Source organism: Ascaphus truei, chromosome 11, assembly GCF_040206685.1.
Source record: "Ascaphus truei isolate aAscTru1 chromosome 11, aAscTru1.hap1, whole genome shotgun sequence".
NCBI lineage: Eukaryota > Metazoa > Chordata > Amphibia > Anura > Ascaphidae > Ascaphus > Ascaphus truei.
Window position 1 is genome coordinate 33,768,556 of NC_134493.1, and position 20,312 is coordinate 33,788,867.

The following is a 20,312-nucleotide window of genomic DNA, read 5'->3' on the forward strand; positions in this document are numbered from 1 at the left end:
CACACACGTACGTACACACACACACACACACACACACACACACACACACACACACACACACACACACACACACACACACACACTTAAAACCTACAATTATTGATGAAATACATTGCTGGACAGAAGTGGATGACAGGGAACAGATAATATGACAATGTGAGCTTGGACATACTCACAGCAAAGAAAGACAGGATTTCAGGTCTACGCTTGGACATTTCATCTATGTCACTCAGAACCTGCAGGATGTCTGGGACAAAAGCAAACAAAGGCAACAGACATCAACTTCAATCCATCACAAGCTGAGGCTGGAAAGCAGCTGGGTCAGCATGACACAATCAGAGGCTTGGATATGACACACAGTCTTTCAATCAAGCAATTCATTTTGGAGCGAGAATGAAATGCGATGACATATCCCTGTGGATCCTTGGACAAGGAGCCCAGCCACAAGCTTCGCACGTCTCAAACTGCCTCGGGCATTGCTTTGCCTTTCAGGAAGTGATGAGATTGCAGCCAAGCTCAGTGTTGGACACCAATTATATTTTCAAAAATAGAGAGAGGTTTTATGTTGAAAAGCCTTTCTCCAGCAAGAAGCACATTTATGGTGCACGCCTAGGCTGTTAAAACTTAACATTTATTTATGCCATGATTAAAATAATGGTACACGTCCGAAATAAATTTGTCATCAAAGAATAAACTGTGTGTATCGTATTCTTTAAAAACTTTGTATTGTAGGGGGGTGCAAATGGTAGGCTCTGTGCTATGAATACGTACACATCAGGGTTATGTTTGTCATGTGATACTTATGTATAACAATCCCACGACAATGGGTTGGTGAATCCTGCTGTAGGCAGATGCTGAGGTTGGGCTGATGGGGGTTAATTCCCAAAGAAATTTGCCATACCACCGGTAAGATGAAGTGGCTATTTATCAAGGGTATGTAATGTCTAATTGTTTACCATGATTACATGACATTTGGCGCTGGAAAATGGAAGGTAGGTCAGCAGCGCAGCATACCTAAATACTCACCATAGATTGCACCAACAGGTGTATACACAATTGGGTATTACTGCTAGTGGTAACTGATATAGTTCTATTATTATCAAATAACCTCACTGTATATAAACGCCATGAACATCATAACACAGTTCTAGCATCACTGTATAATTGTACACTCACCTACTTGTAATATAAAGATTACCAATTTCAATAGATGGAGTAAACAGTGCCCTATATTAAAGTGTAATACACAACACAAATAAATGTGCTTCTTGCTGGAGAAAGGCTTTTCAACATAAAACCTCTCTCTATTTTTGAAAATACATTTCAAACCAGCACATAGGTAGCACCCGGTATCTACCTTGATACTTTAGGCAAAATCAGACTCTCATATACTTATTACTTATACATATCAGGGAGCGATATATCCTACATTGGTGTTGGACACCAATTACCAGCACTGTAACAGAAACTAGTATAAAAAGATGACATGCCACTCAACTATATCGCCGTGATAGATTTTATATATATATATACACACACACACACACACACACACACACACACACACACACACACGGCCGCTAACAGAAATCGTGGGGCCCGGGACAAACGTGTCGGCGGTATTGCCCCCCCCCCCATTTCACACCTCACGAGCCCCCCCTCTCCCTCCCCTTCCCATGTATTTCTCTCCCTTCCGTCTCACCCCATCTCACTCTCCCGCCTCGCATGTATTACTCTCCCCTGCTTCTCACCCTTACTCCCACTTTTCCTCAATCACCCCTTCTCTCCTCTCCCTCCGTCAATTACCCCACTCTCACTCATTCCCTCCCCCCCACACAATTCCCCCCACAAGATATATACCAAAAAACTTCCCACCCCCAAATACATTTTAAAAAATCCCCACCCCCCGAATATATACAACCCCCCCAAATGCATACAAAAAGCGTGCCGGTGGTGCAGCGGGGGGGTGGGGGGCACGGCCCGGTGCAGCGGGGGTTGGGGGCGGGATGTCCTTGTGCTACGGGGGAGTGACAGGAGTCGCAGGACAGCCCTGTACTGCGGCGTGGGTGGGGGGGCATTCCTGCGGGGAGAGCGGGGGGCCCTGTGCTGCGGCAGGGGGGGGGGCGGTCTTACGGAGGGGAGGCGGGGGGATGGCGGGAGGGCCCGGTCCTGCGAGGGGGGGTGGTGGCGGTGCTCACTGTATGGGACAATGGTTGTACTATTATTTATTTACTAGTCCCCCAAACCCCATTAGGGTAATTTTACTCAAAGGACTTGTTTATCTGATGCACTGGCGTCCTACATATCTATATCCTGATGGTTTAAAAATAGTTTTGATAAAGAACAATGTATTATTGTGTATATTTCAAAAGACACTAATAATTTAAAAGGTGCAATCCACTCCAAAGTCAACCAAGCTAAACACATGACTTATGATGAAGTGGCCAGCGACCCTAAAATGATTTCCCTCACAACCTACACTGCCCAGATCCACGGGCTCAGATGAATGAGAGCGGACATGCCTGTAAATGTCCTCGGAGCAGGGACTCCTCTTCCTTAATGTTACTTTTATGTCTGAAGCACTTATTCCCATGACCTGATTTATATCATTTGTTATTTATATGATATGTATTACTACTGTGAAGCGCTATGTACATTTATGGCGCTATATAAATAAAGACATACAATACAATTAATTAATTACCTTCTACCGTCTTGCTCCTGGAGATCCTTTTGAGGAAAGGGGCCATTTCAGTGGCGGTAAGTGGAGTATACAAAGAAACGCTGACCAGAGGCAGGGAGCCTGCAACAGCCTCATCTGTGTGTTAAATAAAAACCCCACAATGATTGCAAACAAGTGCAAAGCAGCAGCAATGTGGTGTGGTCTCAGACGTCGTTCTGTATGAACCTTGGATGTTTGAGTAACACGTATGTACTGTACACATGTAACATTCCCTAAGACTCCATAGCTTTTTTCCATTCCACAACAGCCGCTGTACACCGGCTCCCCTACCAGAGCCTGAAGACTAGCAGCACGCAGGTAACATTCAATAGCAATTATGTACAACTCTGGTAGGGCGGTTACCTGTAAGTCTATAATTAAGAAGCTAAAAACACACATAGGACATTTAAATTCTGTGCATGGCTGTGCTATGTGCTGCAGTAAAGTGTTGGGGTATTTACACAAGTATAGGAACAAACAAAAAATAAATGTAAATTTTTTTTTTTTTAAAGTGCAGCCCGCAGTTATAATTCGAGAACATAATCGGATTACAATCTCATGCAATGGGTAACATCCCTAATACATACCTTCCTTTTCGTCATCAGGGCTCTTTTCTAATGCGCCTCCTCTGCTGGGCAGGCTCAGGCCAGCCAGGACAGACTTCAGCATTGCCAGATCACTGTTTTCTGATGACAAACCGCTGCAAAACACCCCCCAAAAAAAACAATGCTTGAAGAAGCAGCGCCCTTGCAGGAGGCTTAAAAAATAAAAGGCAAATGACCTACACTCAAGAACACTTCCAGTGCTGGGATGTTTGGGCTTCAGTGTCATGTGATTGCTAGTGTATTCTTTCAAATAAAAATAAAACCAACATGGAGCCAGAAACCTTTATTAAAAAAAAAACTGAAGTCTATTTCCAAGCAGCTTATTTTCATGCATCTTTTTTCACTACGTTACAATGGTGAGAGTAGCAATACACGCCTTTACAGAAAGGGCCTTCCGGGACAGAAAAGCAGCATGTAATATGCAGCAAGAACAGCTAGGCTGCGATTATACAGCCAAACGGCAGGGCGCACGGCGCATGTGACATCACATTAGCGACGTCGCAGAGCGACATGTGCACAAGCACGTGCTACTACGCACGCGGCTGCAGGCTGAAATCTGTTTTTTGATTGTCGGCTGTCGCAACCAGAAAACAAATTTGCAAAACACTTCCAGTGTCGCCCGCATTGCAGTAGCAAGCGGTGCGACAGTCCTGCTTGCTATGCGCGCTTTCCGAGTATATATATATTTTCTTTTGGCGGTGCGCGCGTTTTTATGTATTTTATTGAGATCACTTACTGTAGGGGATCGGAGTGTTTCTGCAGGAAAGACACTGCTGCTTGTGCATCGCACGTGATGTACTTGTGAATGAACTGCACAAATTTACTGATGAATCCTAGCTGTCTGGAGTACTTCCTATATTTCTAAGCGAAGACAAACCCCGTGTTAGGAGCAGTAGCAAACAATGCAAGAAAAGCTTCAGGAATACATCATGGAGTTAAATGTGAAGGCAGCAGTCCTGTCCAAAAGGGAGGGGGGGGGGAGGGTCAGGGTGCTCAAATAACTGCATAAAAGTGAAAAAAAAACCTAGAATTAATAAAAATAGATAAGCAGAGAACTCCGTGGAGAAGTGGGTGACGGCGTTCACGAATTTTTCAAAGGTGAGTAAGAAGTCTTGAGTTTTCCTGAATATGTAAGCCAGATATTCCCTGAAGGCCAAATTCTCACAGTTTCTTCTTGAATTTATAATCCTCACCCACTCCGGGTGTCTCTGATGAAGGCGTTGGCAATAGGATCTAATTGTATAGAAAAACATAGGTAGCCAGCCGCGCACAGCCAAAAGGGAGTCAGGGTCAGAAATGGTAATAAAAAATTATTTATTAAAAAAAATATGACTAAAAGGGAGGTACAAGGGCCCTCCGACGCGTTTCGTACCAACATGGTACTTTGTCCTTGATAAAGTACGAAACGCGTTGGAGGGCCTTGTACCTTCTTTTTAGTCATGTTTTTTTTTAATAAATAATTTTTTATTACCAATTCTGACCCTGACTCCCTTTTGCTGTGCGCGGCTACCTGTGTTTTTCCATGCAGTCCTGTCCACACTGGGTGAGACACACAGGTGAAGCCCATCTTCTGCATGGAGTTAACAAAAAACAAAATGCAGTCGTGTCCCATATACAGACAGAAATGGCGGCGCTTCTTAATGACGCACATTTAAACCACAATGACCTGAACTCTGGTAAAGGTCAAAGGACAACAAAAAATAAAAGTATACCACAAGTCCCAGCCTAATACAGATTACTGGTAGGAGGCAGCTAAGAAGAGGAGACCCTGGCTACCTCGGGCCTGGATGGGGGAAGATTGCACATTTAAGGCCAGAGCCACAAAAGGATGCTAAGCCGTAACACACCGCAGCCCCTATTCTCATGAATTGCAGTAAAGCTTAGCAGCCTTTTGTGGATCTGGGTTTCAGAAAAGGACAATCTTGTGCATTTATTGGACAACCTTTTCTTTGCAAGTACCAGTTTCTCTCTCTGAGGCAGAACAGTTCCAACCAAAGGGAACGCTGTGTTACAGGCTTTTTTCCCACGTGGGTGGACTTGTCGGGGTACCTGTAGAAGTTTGATGAAGGAGAGGAGGCAGTCCCACAAGGCTCCCTGATGTTCACTATGGAACACCTGGGGCTGCAGCAGCTCCAGGATACCCATGACATGAGTGAAGAAAGTCAAATGGTTCTGCTGCCGAAACTCATGGAAGTTCAGGTGGACCCTTCCGTGAAGCAAGGCCGCTATCATAGGTAAATGCCTAGAATACAAACAAGAGGCACTGCATTCAAACACTGCTCCACAAGGCCCAAACTGACACTATGCATGACTATGTCCAGAATCAGGATACATGTAGTGTTAACATTGTGATACATATGAGAATGGGACAGACTTATAAGGACCAGTTCTGTTTCTCAGCTGTGATTTATTTAAGTAATAATCCCCGAAGAATAGGGCATTACTGGCCAATAATGCCCTGGCTGGAAGAGTTGAAGGCCCGAGGTGAAGCTGAGGGACTTTAACCCAGCCAGGGTATTATTGGCCAGTAATGCCCTGTTCTGAGGGGATTATTACTATTATAGGCTAAATGTAGACTTTGTTCATAAATAATAGACACTTTTGTCTAGTTATATAGATTTTTTTTTATTAAACTAAAATGGTAAATACATGAATCCACCTCTATATACTCTTACACTGCAGATATCTATATCCACACACTGCCGCCCCCTCTGTGGACACACACATACACACACAACACAGCAGATCTACACACACACAAACTGCTGCTACACACACACACACACACACACACACACACACACACACACACACACACACACAACACAGCACCTCTACACACACAAGCACACCACACACACACATACATACACACACAACACAACACAGCACCTCTACACACAACACAACACAGCACCTCTACACACAACACACAACCTCTACACAGACAAACTGCTGCTACACACACATACAACACAACAGCACATACACAGCTGCTGCTACATTCAAACACTGCTGCTGCTGAGACACACACACAGAAACTACACACAGAAACAAACTGCAGACAGACACTCACTTGCTTTACAGACTCTCTCTCCCCCACCCCACCAATTCAACTGAATTTGCTCAGTCCACGGAGCAAGGCGGAGGAGTCAACCCGTGGCTGATACTTCTCAACCAATCCCCTGCCCTGTCTCAGAGCTGTTCCTACTTTTAGACCAATCCCCTGTCCTGTCTCAGCTGTTCTGAAAGCTGATTGGCTGGAAATAATCACATTGAAATTAACACTTTGCAAGCAGCTAAAATTCTGGGCATTACTGATTGGATAATGCCTGGAATTTTAACCAATCAGAGGGCAGGAATTTCAATAATGCCCTGAATTTTACTGCTTTAGCCTATAATCTGTAATATAGAGGGTTTGGGCATTTTTTTATACACAAATACCCTTACTAGCTTGTTTTAAAACTCCTTCAAGCTTTACAAATACAAAAACATACAAAAGAAGCCCGATTGGTGGCTCAAAGACAGTGAAGGGATGTCTTCTGCACACCTCCCTCAGCTCAGGTATTCATTACAACATCCCAGCTGGAAAAGCCTACAGGAGGTGTATAGCATGAGAACCAAGGCTCAAAGGACTGGGATTTACTGAATAATGCATACGTTTTTCAAACCTCTCAGGATTCTCCCTCAGGTACCCTATGAGGGTGTGAAAGCTTATACTCCATTCAACAAACAGCATCGTACTACCTGTATTTTGCTTTCCTTCCCCCTATGAATATCTTGTGTCATTCAGCATGTGTCTGCTTACCAACGGTCTAGCACAGTCACAAAACGCAACCATTTTTTTGTCACGGGATGTTCATGTCAATGATGTTGTTGATTTGACAGCCTGAACCCAAAGAGCAGACTGTATACCTGAGCAACAGGATGGGATGTGCCACAGCAAGCTTGCGACAGGCCATATTAGCGTCTGACATACGGCTCTCCTTACAGTCACTGGAGTCAGCCAGGAGTGTAATAAACCGGTGAATAAGGGCATCCATCTGACAGGGGCAAGATGGGAGAGAAAAATAAATACATCTAATAATCAATTACATAAAGCCAAGTAATATTTGCAACCCACAGACGGACTTATTAAGGCATGCATAAAATGATCCTGTAGGTCCAGCATGTTAATATTAAAGTCAGGTATACGGCGTGTCAAGATGATAACATTGAATTAATATTTAATTCCATCAAAGTGTTTCATTTAAAGGAGCAATTCAAGTGCTTTTTAATTATTACTTTTTAACATTCATTCTTATGTTTTTACACAGCTTTGAAGCAGGGGGGTCTACGAAGCTTAACCCCATTCATTTCAGCTCCGGGGACCCCTTGCTTCCGGAGATACTTACCTCCTCCACAAGGGGAATGCCGGTAGCCGCTCCAGCTGAGCTAGCTGGGGTCCCGCGTCACGTGGGCCAATAAGAAGCCGAACCTGATGACGTCGCTGCTTCCTATTGGCCCGCAGAGAGAGGAGCTTGGAAATGCCGACATAATTTGAACCTTGGTAGCCGAGTGGAGCAGCTACAGTCACCCCCAATGGAGTATGAGTGTGAGTATATCCCCTGTGGATTCAAAGACCGAGTCCGTAACCTGTCACAAACCTATTGCACTATTGTGTGTTTTTCATATAAACCTGCGCTCCCCACGACCTGGAAAACCCCCTAAGGAGGTATCTCCGGAAGCAGGGGGTCTCCAGAGCTGAAATTAGGGAGGTTTATCTCCGGAGACCCCACTGCTTCAATCAGGTGTACAAAAAATAAAGGTGTAAAAAAATTAAAGGTGTAAAAAAAAAAAAAATAAAAAAATAAAAATAAATAAACCACGCTTGGATTGCCGCTTTGACAATTTACTCAAATGCTCCACAATCGTTATATATTTTTTATTTTTCTAAGGAACCCAGGATAAAGGAAACAAGTTGTATTTACCTTACAGGTGCGGCTGTCTGCGGCTCCTTCGCCGGTCAGCATGATTTCCGGCACTGGCACAATGAGTTCGGGCAGCTGCAGGTAAAGCTGAAGCAGGAAATCCCGGCACTGTTTCCCTAAAGAACTACAGCGAGAAACCGCCGCGTTAGAGGATTTAGTCCGACTGTTCAGATCTTGTAGGCAAAATCTGAAAATCTAGGAAAAAGGATCCGGTAACAGGGGTTTCTTCATCTTTTTGAACCTACAGACCGACCCCTAGATCCTCAGGCCTTTACCTACAGACACCCACACTATTAAATAAGATATTTTCATAAAAATGTGTGAAAAATTAGCGAAAAAAATATGAAGTGAGGATTGGATACAGGAAGTGGCAGAAATATGAAGCCTTCGCGGTTGCTAATAGTGGTTTGCAGAACTTAAATATCGTTGGAGTTTTCATTTTTATTTTTCCGGTTCCGTTTTAGGCAGTGCTAAAAAATTATTTTTTTGTTTGTTTTTGTTTATATTTTCACGGACCCCCCAGGGATCCATGGACCATAGGTTAAGAACCCCAGAGGTAACACGGGTTTTCTAAGCTCTAAAGACCTCATCAGAAAATCATTGTATGTATGGAGTGTACGCGGCATTCACAAGGAGACAGTACAGGGAAATGTAATATAATATTATAATGTAGATCATTTGCTACTTTAGTAAGCACAGTCTCTCCCCATCATTATGGCATAATTACGTGTGTGTGTATATACTCAAGAGCAGGGCTGTCAAACTCAGTCATCAAGTGCCACTGAGAGGCCACGTTTTATGGATATCCTTGCATCAGCACAGGTGGCTCAATCAGTGGCACAGCCACTGCTCTAGAGTAAGAACTATTTTTACTATGGCGGCCAAAAACAGCCTCCAGTCTCATACCTATTTCCCCATTGCTTCATGCAGCTGGTCAAATGGGCTGTAACCTTTTTGATGCTTTCTAGGTTCCCGTGGCAACAGCTGAGCAGTAATGGCAAGCGCGACTGGATCAGGGGACACGCGGCTTCTTCAGGCCCCTGGCCCCGGGTTTCCGACTCCGAGAGGATCAGTTCCACCAGGCAAATGAGCTCAGACGGCTTCAGCTGCAACACAAACTCATTGCGCCGCTTCTGTGGGGGAAACGTAGGGATTACTGACGCAGGCGCAAAGCATCGCGGGACTGTCCTTATACAAGTCAATGCCTTATGAAGTCCGTACCTGTGGCGTCCGCTGGTCCCTCCCTTGCCAGATGCGAGGGATGTGAATACAAGCCCACAAGAAATCCAGAGAGGCTGATGGGTCAAACCTGAATGTTAAAAAAAAACAACAACAACAACAAAACCAGACACGATCAATGAAAGACTGGGCTCACTTTCTGTAGCATGGACCCACATTCAAAGGTTACCAAAACTGATAACAAGGAAGGGACAATCCATCCTAGGATCAAAGTGAACCAATTCCAGTGACGTGCAAGGGATTTCATCTGGATAATTGATTTTGTTTTTCTTCTCTAACCTGAATTTGTAAGATTTTTTTAAATGTATTTATTACAGTGAGACTTGGGAGGGGTGTGATCTCCTCTGGCTGCTCCCTTCTGTGTGATGAGCGAGTGCTTGAACAGCCAGAGTCCCCCTCCTCCCCATCTCCCCTAATCTTTATTAGCTCACTGATAAGAACAGAAACACTTGATTGACAAACACTTCCCTGTTCAGAGACCCCTAAGAAATTAATCTTGTCATTACACGGACCCACCCCCCCCCTTCAAATGAAGGCAGCCAAACCTTTGCTATTAGCAAACTAGAAATATAAGTGGCCCACGATTTGGAATTGCAACTTTAATAACATATATATTCATTCTTTAGGAGACATACCACACTAGGTTACTTATTTGTGAGTGAACAATGACATTTTCCCACAACACACTGTCACAGCTTTTCAACTAAATTGGTAATTATATCCTGAACAAACACGGCTGTTAACACCGTGTACAAAAAAAAAAAAAAGAAAAAGAAACGCCATTCTTTGTCAACAAGGCTGCACTTCGACGCTTTTAAGACTGTCTCTCTATTTGGAACGAGCACAGAGAGAACAGAACCCCACTGGAGAGCACTCAAACATAAATCCCAACAGACGTGAAATGGATAAGTATGTATGTAGGGTGAGGAGTGAGTGGATTCAAATACTTTAATGGGAGTAGATACTCAACTAAAATAAGTAGAACACTAAGTTCCCAGAGTAAATTAGACTCAATAGTGAGCCACAAAAGCGCAGCGAAATAAAATTAACTGGATATTAGGTATAGAGTGTGAGCTACCATCCTTGTGTATATATATATATATATATTTATATATATATATCTATATATATAGATATATATCTATATATATATATATAGATATATATCTATATATATATATAGATATATATCTATATATCTATAGATATATAGATATATATCTATATATATATAGATATATATCTATCTATCTATATATATATATATATATATATATATATATATATATATATATATATATATATATATATCTATAAACCCCTTACATTTTCACAAAAAAACAAATGATTTGATGAATAGAAACTTTACAAAATGTTTAAGCGGCGATTCATATATTATAGTATTTTTTTCCAACACATTGAATGTAGATCAGGATGTGCCGATATAACAGGACGCATATATATATATGCAAATATAACTGTATGCTCATCTGCATGTCTTAGGCAGGTCTGCAACCCCGCCTTTCCCCATTATCACCCAGCATACAGCACTTCCACTGCAGCAAGGGATTCTGGGAAATGACATGCAAATGAGCACACAGTGTCACTTTTTGCCTCAATAACCATTTTTAACATGGTTCCCTATAGGCTTAAGCTTGCTGCATGGTCACAGCTTTGAGCATTACTCACCATAACTTAACTCAGTATTATGGTTTAGCCTATCCCATAGCCTCTCTTGCATTCCCAGTAAAATCAACCCCACACTGATGAGACCCATCAAAGTCGAAACAGCTGTCTGTGGGTGGTTTTCTGGGTATGCACCTTAACCCTGGCTGTGCTCAAAGCTGTGACCATGCAGCAAGCTTAAGCCTATAGGGAACCATGTTAAAAATGGTTATTGAGGCAAAAAGTGACACTGTGTGCTCATTTGCATGTCATTTCCCAGAATCCCTTGCTGCAGTGGAAGTGCTGTATGCTGGGTGATAATGGGGAAAGGCAGGGTTGCAGACCTGCCTAAGACATGCAGATGAGCATACAGTTATATTTGCATATTTGCTTTCCTGTGGAGGGTTTTTGTCACTTTTTTTACTCACCATAACTTAACTCAGTATTATGGTTTATATATATATATATATATATATATATATATATATATATATATATATATATATATATATATAATGCAGCCTAATAGTATATACCGAGGTAGCCTGTGTCTGGTGGATATAACACAGGTGCAGCTACTCTGAGATAGCTGTGACAGGTATAGCAAGGTAGGGGTGCTCTCACTTAGGTAAATGTAAGTGAGCAGCCTACCTATGTAATCATGTAGTAATACAGGCAGATAGAACACTGCAAGTGTCAGTATCAATAGCTGTCAGGTAAACCGCAGTCTCAGCAGTGTATAACAAAGTACCCACACTGAATATATCACTGGGGTAGGAGCACCCCTGATAAGGGGTGCCTGTTACAGACACTGGAGGTGGCGATTGCCACGGTAGAAAGATAGAGAACACTGAACAGTAGTACACAAGTAGTGTCTACTTACACCTCGGTAGGTAAAAACAAAACAAATATCCGGTAAACATAGTAGCAGACCCTATGGTAGCGCTTATTAGCTATGCACCTACTTGCTGATGCTGGGTGCTTTAAAGTATGCCACGGGTACTGCTATGGTTAAAAAAGGACTTGCTCAATGCCTATGCATAGCTCGTGTAGGGAGCTAATGTGAGGCGGTCACGCTCCGATCCCGAGCGTTAGTCCCGCCCCTTTGACGTGATGACGTCACTGCCGACGTACGTTTCGCAAGGCATGCTTTCTCAAGGCTGCCTACCATAGGGTCTGCTACTATTTTTACCGGATATTTGTTTTGTTTTTACCTAGCGAGGTGTAAGTAGACACTACTTGTGTACTACTGTTCAGTGTTCTCTATCTATCTACCGTGGCAATAGCCACCTCCAGTGTCTGTAACAAGCACCCCTCACACCCCAGTGATATATTCAGTGGGTACTTTGTTATACACTGCTGAGACTGCGGTTTACCTGACAGCTATTGATACTGACACTTGCAGTGTTCTATCTGCCTGTATTACTACATGATTACATAGGTAGGCTGCTCACTTACATTTACCTAAGTGAGAGCACCCCTACCTTGCTATACCTGCCACAGCTATCTCAGAGTAGCTGCACCTGTGTTATATCCACCAGACACAGGCTACCTCGGTATATACTATTAGGCTGCATCCTATATATGTATATATACATATATACACACACACACCCACACACACACAAGGATGGTAGCTCACACTCTATGCCTAATATCTGGTTAATTTTATTTCGCTGCGCTTTTGTGGCTCACTATTGAGTCTAATTTACTCTGGGAACTTAGTGTTCTACTTATTTTAGTTGAGTATCTACTCCCATTAAAGTATTTGAATCCACTCACTCCTCACCCTACATACATACTTATCCATTTCATGCCTGTTGGGATTTATGTTTGAGTGCTCTCCAGTGGGGTTATGTTCTCTCTGTGCTCGTTCTATATTATCACCCCAGATAGCAGCACCACAGAATAATACTCTAGCAGTAGCGAGGGTTCCCTTCCCTCCCCCCCTACCCCCTCCACCTCTCCCCAGAGTTCGTTGTCTCTCTATTTTACCTTACACACAACAGAAATAAGAAAAGGGGTTTCGTTGTGACCAAAAAAAAATATACAGCTTTCATCCTGGGACGGGGAATACACAGAATTCATCGACAGTCAAAACATTCGAGGCTCGATTTCAACCAATTCATAATAAACAAAGAAGAGCTAAATGCCACCTTTGTTCTCGTTGTTTGCTTAGCAGAATACTAATGCATTGGTGCAATGTGGTCCAGTTGGATTGATGGGTCAGAAGTGCTAAGAGATATGGCCGGAAAGAAGGCGGCTGAGACCCAGGGGTGCCCTTCACCTGGAAAACAAGAAGGTAACGAGAGGGGATAGCAACTCTTTCTCACTTTCTGAAGCATATTCCCCTTTATTGGCAAAAAAAAGTCACCTCACAAATAAATGCCTTGCAAGTATCTGGCAGTTCAGGAGTTAACTGGATTGCTTTAGATCAGCTAATTTTCAAAGGCAAGTTTCCCTCCTCTGCCCCCATTTAAGTGATCTATTTTCTTATGAATGAGATTAGCATAGCCTATGGATTAAACCGATCCCTGTATGATTTCCTATGTTTGCTTCCCTTTATTTTCATGTATGATTTACAGTTATATTCAGGGACAGTACAAGGAGCTTTCAAAAGAACTATTCATCCCACGATCAGTACAAAGGACTCGGGGCCATCCCTTAAGGTTGGAGGAAAGGAGATTTCACCAGCAACAAATGAAAGGGTTCTTTACAGTAAGGGCAGTTACAATATAGAATTCATTACCCATGGAGACTGTGATGGCAGATACAATAGATATGTTCCAAAAAAGTTGGACATCTTTTTAGAAATAAAAGGTATACAAGGATATACCAAATAAGTAACCATGGGAAGGATGTTGATCCAGGGAGAAATCTGAGTAATCTTGGAGTCAGGAAGGAATTTATTTTTCCACTTATGAGATATCATTGGATGATATGTCACTGGGGTTTTTTGTTTGCCTTCCTCTGGATCAATATACTGTAAGTATAGATATAGGATAAAGTATCTGTTGTCTAAATTTAGCATAGGTTGAACTTGATGGACGCACGTCTTTTTTCAACCTCATCTACTATGTAACTATGTAACCATGTAACCGGAAGCCGCAGCTTTTATCATCGCTGGAGCTGCTGCTTTACTTCTCGCAGCTCTGGGACTGTCATTCTGGGTACATCTGTGTAAGGGCATGGTCTGTGTTACAGTTACCAACTCTTCAACCTTTCACTTATTGTGAAAGCTTATTTTCCTCTGCCGTTTGCAAAACATACAAACCAGTCAACAATGATGCTGTACCTTGTTCCAGGAAAATAACAGTCTCTGTTGCAGGTCCGGGCAGCTGCTGATAACTTCAGGATCTAGCAAGTCCAACCAATCGATGAGAAGACCGGAAGAATGGCTAGTGCGGGCAGCTTCAGAACTATAAAGGCAACACATCAAAATAAAATGGTGTTACTTTAATGCCTAAGGGATGAGTAATTGACTTCATTTAGGGCTCCTCAATCATTTTCTCAAAAGGAGTAGAAAGGCCACAAAAGTATCGTAATCTAATTTAGAAAACATTTAAAAACACTTACAAATGCTTGCAAAAAGTAAAATCCTTTTAACATCTGAACTATCGAGAGAGAGAGAGAGAGAGAGAGAGAGAGAGAGAGAGAGACAAGGCAGTGTGGGTGGCGGTCCATGCCGCCGGCGGGACATTTTGCCGCGATGTCTGCTCCTGCGCCCGACCGCATGCTCCGACAACTGCATGTTTAATTGTCCCGCACAGGACCGCTACACTGCCTGGACAGGTTGCTCCGAAACGCGCCATCTTTAAATGTCCCACCGGACATTTAAAGATGGTGCGCGGGACATTTAAACATGCAGTTGTCGGAGCGGCAGATCTGGCATGGCGGATCCGGACCTCACGGCGAAATGTCCCATGGCGAGCCGTTAGAGAAATGAAGATGATTAAAACATAACATTCATTGGGTGATACAAATAAAATAATTGGCGCATAGAAAACATTAAAATCGAAGGAGGCGGGAGGGGAGTATGGTATATACTGGGAGGGAACTGCTATTACTAAGAGCTGTTATAGTAATTTACCGAGAGGCAATAGTGTATTTAGTATGCCTGAGGTACAGATCCCAGGATAGTGCTGGTGATAATGCTTCAGGAAGAACTGAAATGATTTCAAAGAACTTGTTGGTTAGTTCACAGTTATTCTGAAGAGGGAAGGTATATTGATATTTGTAGAGTAGTCCTATGCTAAATTAGCTATTTTAATACTAAACAGGGCTAGCACCAGATCAGGTCTTTAAAAACCCTGAGTATTTGCTCACCACATTTCTTTGCAAGTATTAACACATTAATGCCCTCTTGATTTAGTGAATTCAAGTTTCTGCTAGGATTAACAGAAATATCAAGGTAGATGGTAAATAATATACATATATACCTCCACTAGCATTAAGAATAGATTGTGAGTATCTAGATGAGTGACTCACTGTGCACAACACACTTGCTGCAAACACTTCCTGACTCCCAGTATGAAGCCCCGCCCCCGTGACATCAGATGTCACGAGCAACCAATCCCAACGTACGTTTTACCCCTGTCCCAAGGGCTACTTACTTCAAGACCCTTTGCTGGTTTAGTTCCTTTATTTAATGTGGGGCTGTTTCCTTCAGCATCCTAAAGTGGAGAAACTGCTGAGACGTACAACTCGCCACCCCCCCCCCCCCATCTGTAACCAGCCCTTTATTTCTACAAACAAGCAACTCGTGTCTTTCATGAACACAACACAGATTAATTACCTGCAGCTCTCGTTTCCCTTCTGCACGGGCGTCTCTTCTCTTTCCTGGAGTAGCAGAGAGCTCACCACAGCCACTGGCCCGGCGGCAGTGAACCTTGGCGTTGCTTCCGTGGCCACTGAGAGGAGGACGCTCAGAAACTCCTCCAAATAAGGAGATTTCGCATCTATCAGACCGCGAAGAACTAAAAACAGAGAAGAGAAGAAAAAAAAAGTGTGTAAATTAAGATGCACACAAAAGACAAGTTCAAATATTTCATCTAACAACCACGAAGTACCGGCACACAAGGAGTTAGGTTACCGTCAAGTAGGACCTGGAAGGTTTTGTTATCTTTGGGTAATAACCGGTTATTGGAGTGGTAAAGGGATTTAGAGATTGGGCAAACTAACATCACTTTACAGACTAAATATAACCCTTTAAAGCAGCAGACCAAGCTGCCGTTCCCCCCCCCCCACCTTTAATATGTGCATCAATACAATTCACACAATGATAAGTAATTAGCTAAGTTGGTGATTGATCGGTGAAGATTCGGCTCGGGGGTTCAGTGCAGCAGAAGAGGACCAAAGATGCAAAGTTCTGTGGGGAAGATCATGTGACCAGGCAGTCACTAGATACAATTGGTGCACTGCTAGAGAGGGCAGGATTCAAAAAGGGGTGTGCCAGAGTCTGTTTCGGAAGGGGATGTGATTTTGTTAATGGTTGCTATAGAAACAAAAAATGCTTGTTACATTATAACACATTAAAAATGTCATTCAGAATTGTTTAAAAAAAAATGCTACAAGTATTTTCTCATAGTACAAAACTGATTTATTAAAAAAAAAAAAAAAAAAAAAAAACAGATGTAAAATATTGCTTGGTCTGCAGCTTTAATGTAACACAATATAAGTTACCAGCTACATCCTTTTTAAAGTGGAAACAAACAATTTATACCACAATGGACATAACTTGAACCTAACTATACATTTATTTTAGAGGAAACAAACCTGGCTATTGTATCTCTGGCTGCCCAACAAGGTGACCACAAAAAGCAGACAGACAATGTCATCAGAAGCCCAACATTAACATTTCACAATGGGACTCACCTTTGCCGATGAGCTCAGGCTCCACGTTGCACTTATCCCCGGATTTCAGGGTGGTGATGATGGCGCGCACAGTGGAACTTATCACATCTGGCTCCTGGCGGAAAGCCAGAGCATCTGCCAAGTGCAGAAACCCCCCTCGCACTGCAGGAACATCACAATGATTACAGCTTTAAGGAGAAAGTGACCACATTGCTGTGTGTTTTCTACAGTGATTCTTCCCTTTCACTTTTATGCCGTTTTACTACTGCCCAACCTCATTTTTCTTTACAGTTTAAGATTGGCGAATTCATGCTGAAGGAGTAGCTCAAGTGGTAATAACACTTGAAGCAAAAGGTGGCACTGTGTGCTCATCTGCATGTCATTTCCCAGAATCCCTTGCTGTAGTGGAAGTGCTGTGTGCTGGGTGATAATGGTGAAAGGCGGGGTTGCAGACGTGTCTAAGACATGCAAATGAGCATACAGTAATATTTCCATTATATATATATTTCCATTATATATATATATATATATATATATATATATATATATATATAGATAATTTGTGAGCACATTCACATGTCTTCGACAGGTCTGCAACCCTGCCTTTCACCATTGTCACCTACAGTAGCATACAGTGCTTCCACTACGGCAACTGGAAGCACTGTATGCTAGGTGACAATGGTGAAAGGCAGGGTTGCAGACCTGTCGAAGACGTGAATGTGCTCACAAGTTATCTTTTTATTTGCTATATATGTGATACGGTGGAGGTTTTTTGTCGCATTTCACCCACCATTATGTATATAAAGTATGGTGTGTGTGTGTGTATATACATACACAAAGTGTATGTATCTACTTTATTATGCTCAGTTTCAGTAGTTTGCCAGCTTCAGCATGAAGACAATGCAATGAACTTAACCCTAGACTAATGATGTGTTATTGAGCTCAGTAATGTGCTCACTGTACCATCACTGATCCGATGCTTGGAAGAGAACTGAGCAGCAAACGACTTGAGCTGGGAACGAAGAGGTCCTTCCTCCACCCCGGGGCTGTCCAGCCACTGTAACATCTGCATGAGGACTTTGAAGAATAGCGAGGAGAAAGCCGTATCCTGGGGGACACAGCGCTGGAAACAGAGCGGATACCAGCAGGTTAAACACTTGTTTAACGGGGCCATGGCAACGCGACACCGCGACGGCATTTGACGCCGGGTTGGTATGGAGACGCGTCGCTGGAAGCCAAGGTAAGTAAATTTACAGAGGCCCTGCGCAGTCCTCCGGCCTTTAATTTAAATGCCTTCGGGGAAGCGAGGGGCCTCTGTAAACACCACGCCCCCTATAAAATCCCACGCCGCCCCCCCAGTTTGCGCACCCAAGCCCTAAGACAGACACTACATCATGGGGACGGGCACTCGGGGGGGTCCCATGACATAGTGACTTCCTCCTCAAAAGTGCCTGTGTTTTCCGGCTTCACTCGCGTCCTGCGTTCCCATGGCGCGATCTGCCCAGGAGGATTCCTCTTCTTTCGTTTCACGCGACTGCTATTGAAAGGGGTCCCGTGACTGCATTGTCAGAGGGGCCCGTGGCACTCAGGCACCACGACCAGTCGGGCACTCAAAGGGTTAAACGTATCCCAGAAGACACGAGCAAGTAATAAATCGTTGCCCAACACTGCAGGGCTCATTTAGTGAAATCCAATCGTTTGGGTTCTGTTTTCATATGCGTCGATGGACCAGGGGCCTTCAGAAAAGGATGAAAAGGGCGCGAGAGATCTTATCTCCAATAAAACGCTCACCTGGTACTGATAAAGCTGCCGCATCAGTGGGCAGGAGATGAAGTGATGCCGGTGCATTACCAAGACCAGAGCCCCGCTGTGGGGAGAGCTCAACAAGGCGGCCACCGCCTGCAGGAGGCGCACTGCGATCCCGGTCAACTGGGTGTTCCCTTGTCGGATCCGGGCCAGCTCCTGTCCCAGAGCCTGTTGCAGGGCCAGCGAGATGGGCCGTGGGTTGGAGTTCTGCCATCGGGGGTCTGGATTCAAAGGGAAAAGCTGAAAGGGAGAAAGTTTTAAGGGAACGCTGTGCATACAGGGGAAGAGATGGAGGGTCCCGTGTTGGAGACGCCAGCAACATATTACTTGGAAGTGTTTAACATGAGTGAGCTCTGTTTAAAGCAGTGGAACTTTTTTTAAATGCACAAAAAAGTAAGTTTGACGTAGAGGGTCTCCAGACATGAAACGCGTTAATTTTAGCTCAGGGGGCACACACTGCTTCACGATACTTACCTCGGAAGGGGTATCGGTATCTCTTTGCAGTTTAAATTACTATTGATCAATTATAATCATTCACATCGTGACTCTTTTGTGTTATTTCCCTTTTATTAGATTTCTTTTTGATGTAAGCATTTGCTTGCTTTGTTCATTTTCATTTATACTTGTATTTATGTATATGTAATATTCTCTCACAAGCTGAACTCTTAATCCATAGGTTGAGTTGGGCAAAGCCCTTTAATTAATTATCTAATTAATTAGATGTGTAATACAATAATGCCTAGATTGGGTGGATACCATGACAACCGCAGGGCTTGATAAACCGCAGTGACTCAGCCTACTAATTACCCCTGAAGCTGGAAGAGACCAGTGAAACGCGTTGGGTGCCATCTTCATACAAGCCTCGCTATCGAGATCCTGACTGACGTCACTGAAGCAACATCAGGTTCAGATATGACCTGTGGTGGATATGCCGGAGTGCTGAGGCCCTGAAGCGGCAGGCTCAAAGACGCCCAATCACACCGCGATCGCCTGCTTACTGAAAGAAGCTTTTTATTAATGCTTTATATTTCTAATAAACTTTATTACGTTATTTCGTGGGTGTCTTGTTTGCGCTTGTGTTTTCAGACTTACATAAAAAATTTGATTTAGCCTGTATTCAAAATACCATCTGTAAGGGTTCCAGTCCAGGGTTTTGCTGGAACTTGCCCTAACGTGGCTGTTGTTGCCATCTTGGTTCCTGGCAAATCTCTTCCTGAACTTGGTAATTGGCTGCACCTGTTCCAGGACTTATATATATATATATATATATTGACTCCCAGCCCCTGCCGGAGCATGGTATGCTATTCCATGTGCTTGTGTTCCTGAAGGCTTCTCTATTGCCGATCTCAGCCTGTGAGATCCTCCACCGCTCCTGTGCCGCCTGCCTTGACCCCAGCCTGTATCCTGACTTTGCACCTTTGCTGCCTGCCGGGATCACGACTACTCTAACAG

At 43.4% G+C, this 20,312-nt stretch overlaps 1 protein-coding gene across 2 annotated transcripts in view; it reads right to left on the reverse strand.

Moving 5' to 3' along the window:
* The window catches only part of INTS1 (integrator complex subunit 1), a 60,042-nt gene that overhangs the window by 3,352 nt on the left and 36,378 nt on the right, over positions 1-20,312 (reverse strand). For both annotated transcript variants that reach the window (XM_075565564.1, XM_075565565.1), the window contains 15 exons: positions 18,846-19,100; positions 18,018-18,177; positions 17,076-17,216; positions 15,997-16,177; positions 14,497-14,620; positions 13,358-13,488; positions 9,519-9,606; positions 9,204-9,430; positions 8,298-8,421; positions 7,243-7,370; positions 5,377-5,569; positions 4,064-4,188; positions 3,310-3,422; positions 2,705-2,818; positions 177-247 (listed from right to left, as the gene is read on the reverse strand). In XM_075565564.1, the coding sequence (XP_075421679.1) occupies positions 177-247; positions 2,705-2,818; positions 3,310-3,422; positions 4,064-4,188; positions 5,377-5,569; positions 7,243-7,370; positions 8,298-8,421; positions 9,204-9,430; positions 9,519-9,606; positions 13,358-13,488; positions 14,497-14,620; positions 15,997-16,177; positions 17,076-17,216; positions 18,018-18,177; positions 18,846-19,100 (2,175 nt within the window). The remainder of the gene's footprint in view (positions 1-176; positions 248-2,704; positions 2,819-3,309; positions 3,423-4,063; positions 4,189-5,376; positions 5,570-7,242; positions 7,371-8,297; positions 8,422-9,203; positions 9,431-9,518; positions 9,607-13,357; positions 13,489-14,496; positions 14,621-15,996; positions 16,178-17,075; positions 17,217-18,017; positions 18,178-18,845; positions 19,101-20,312) is intronic.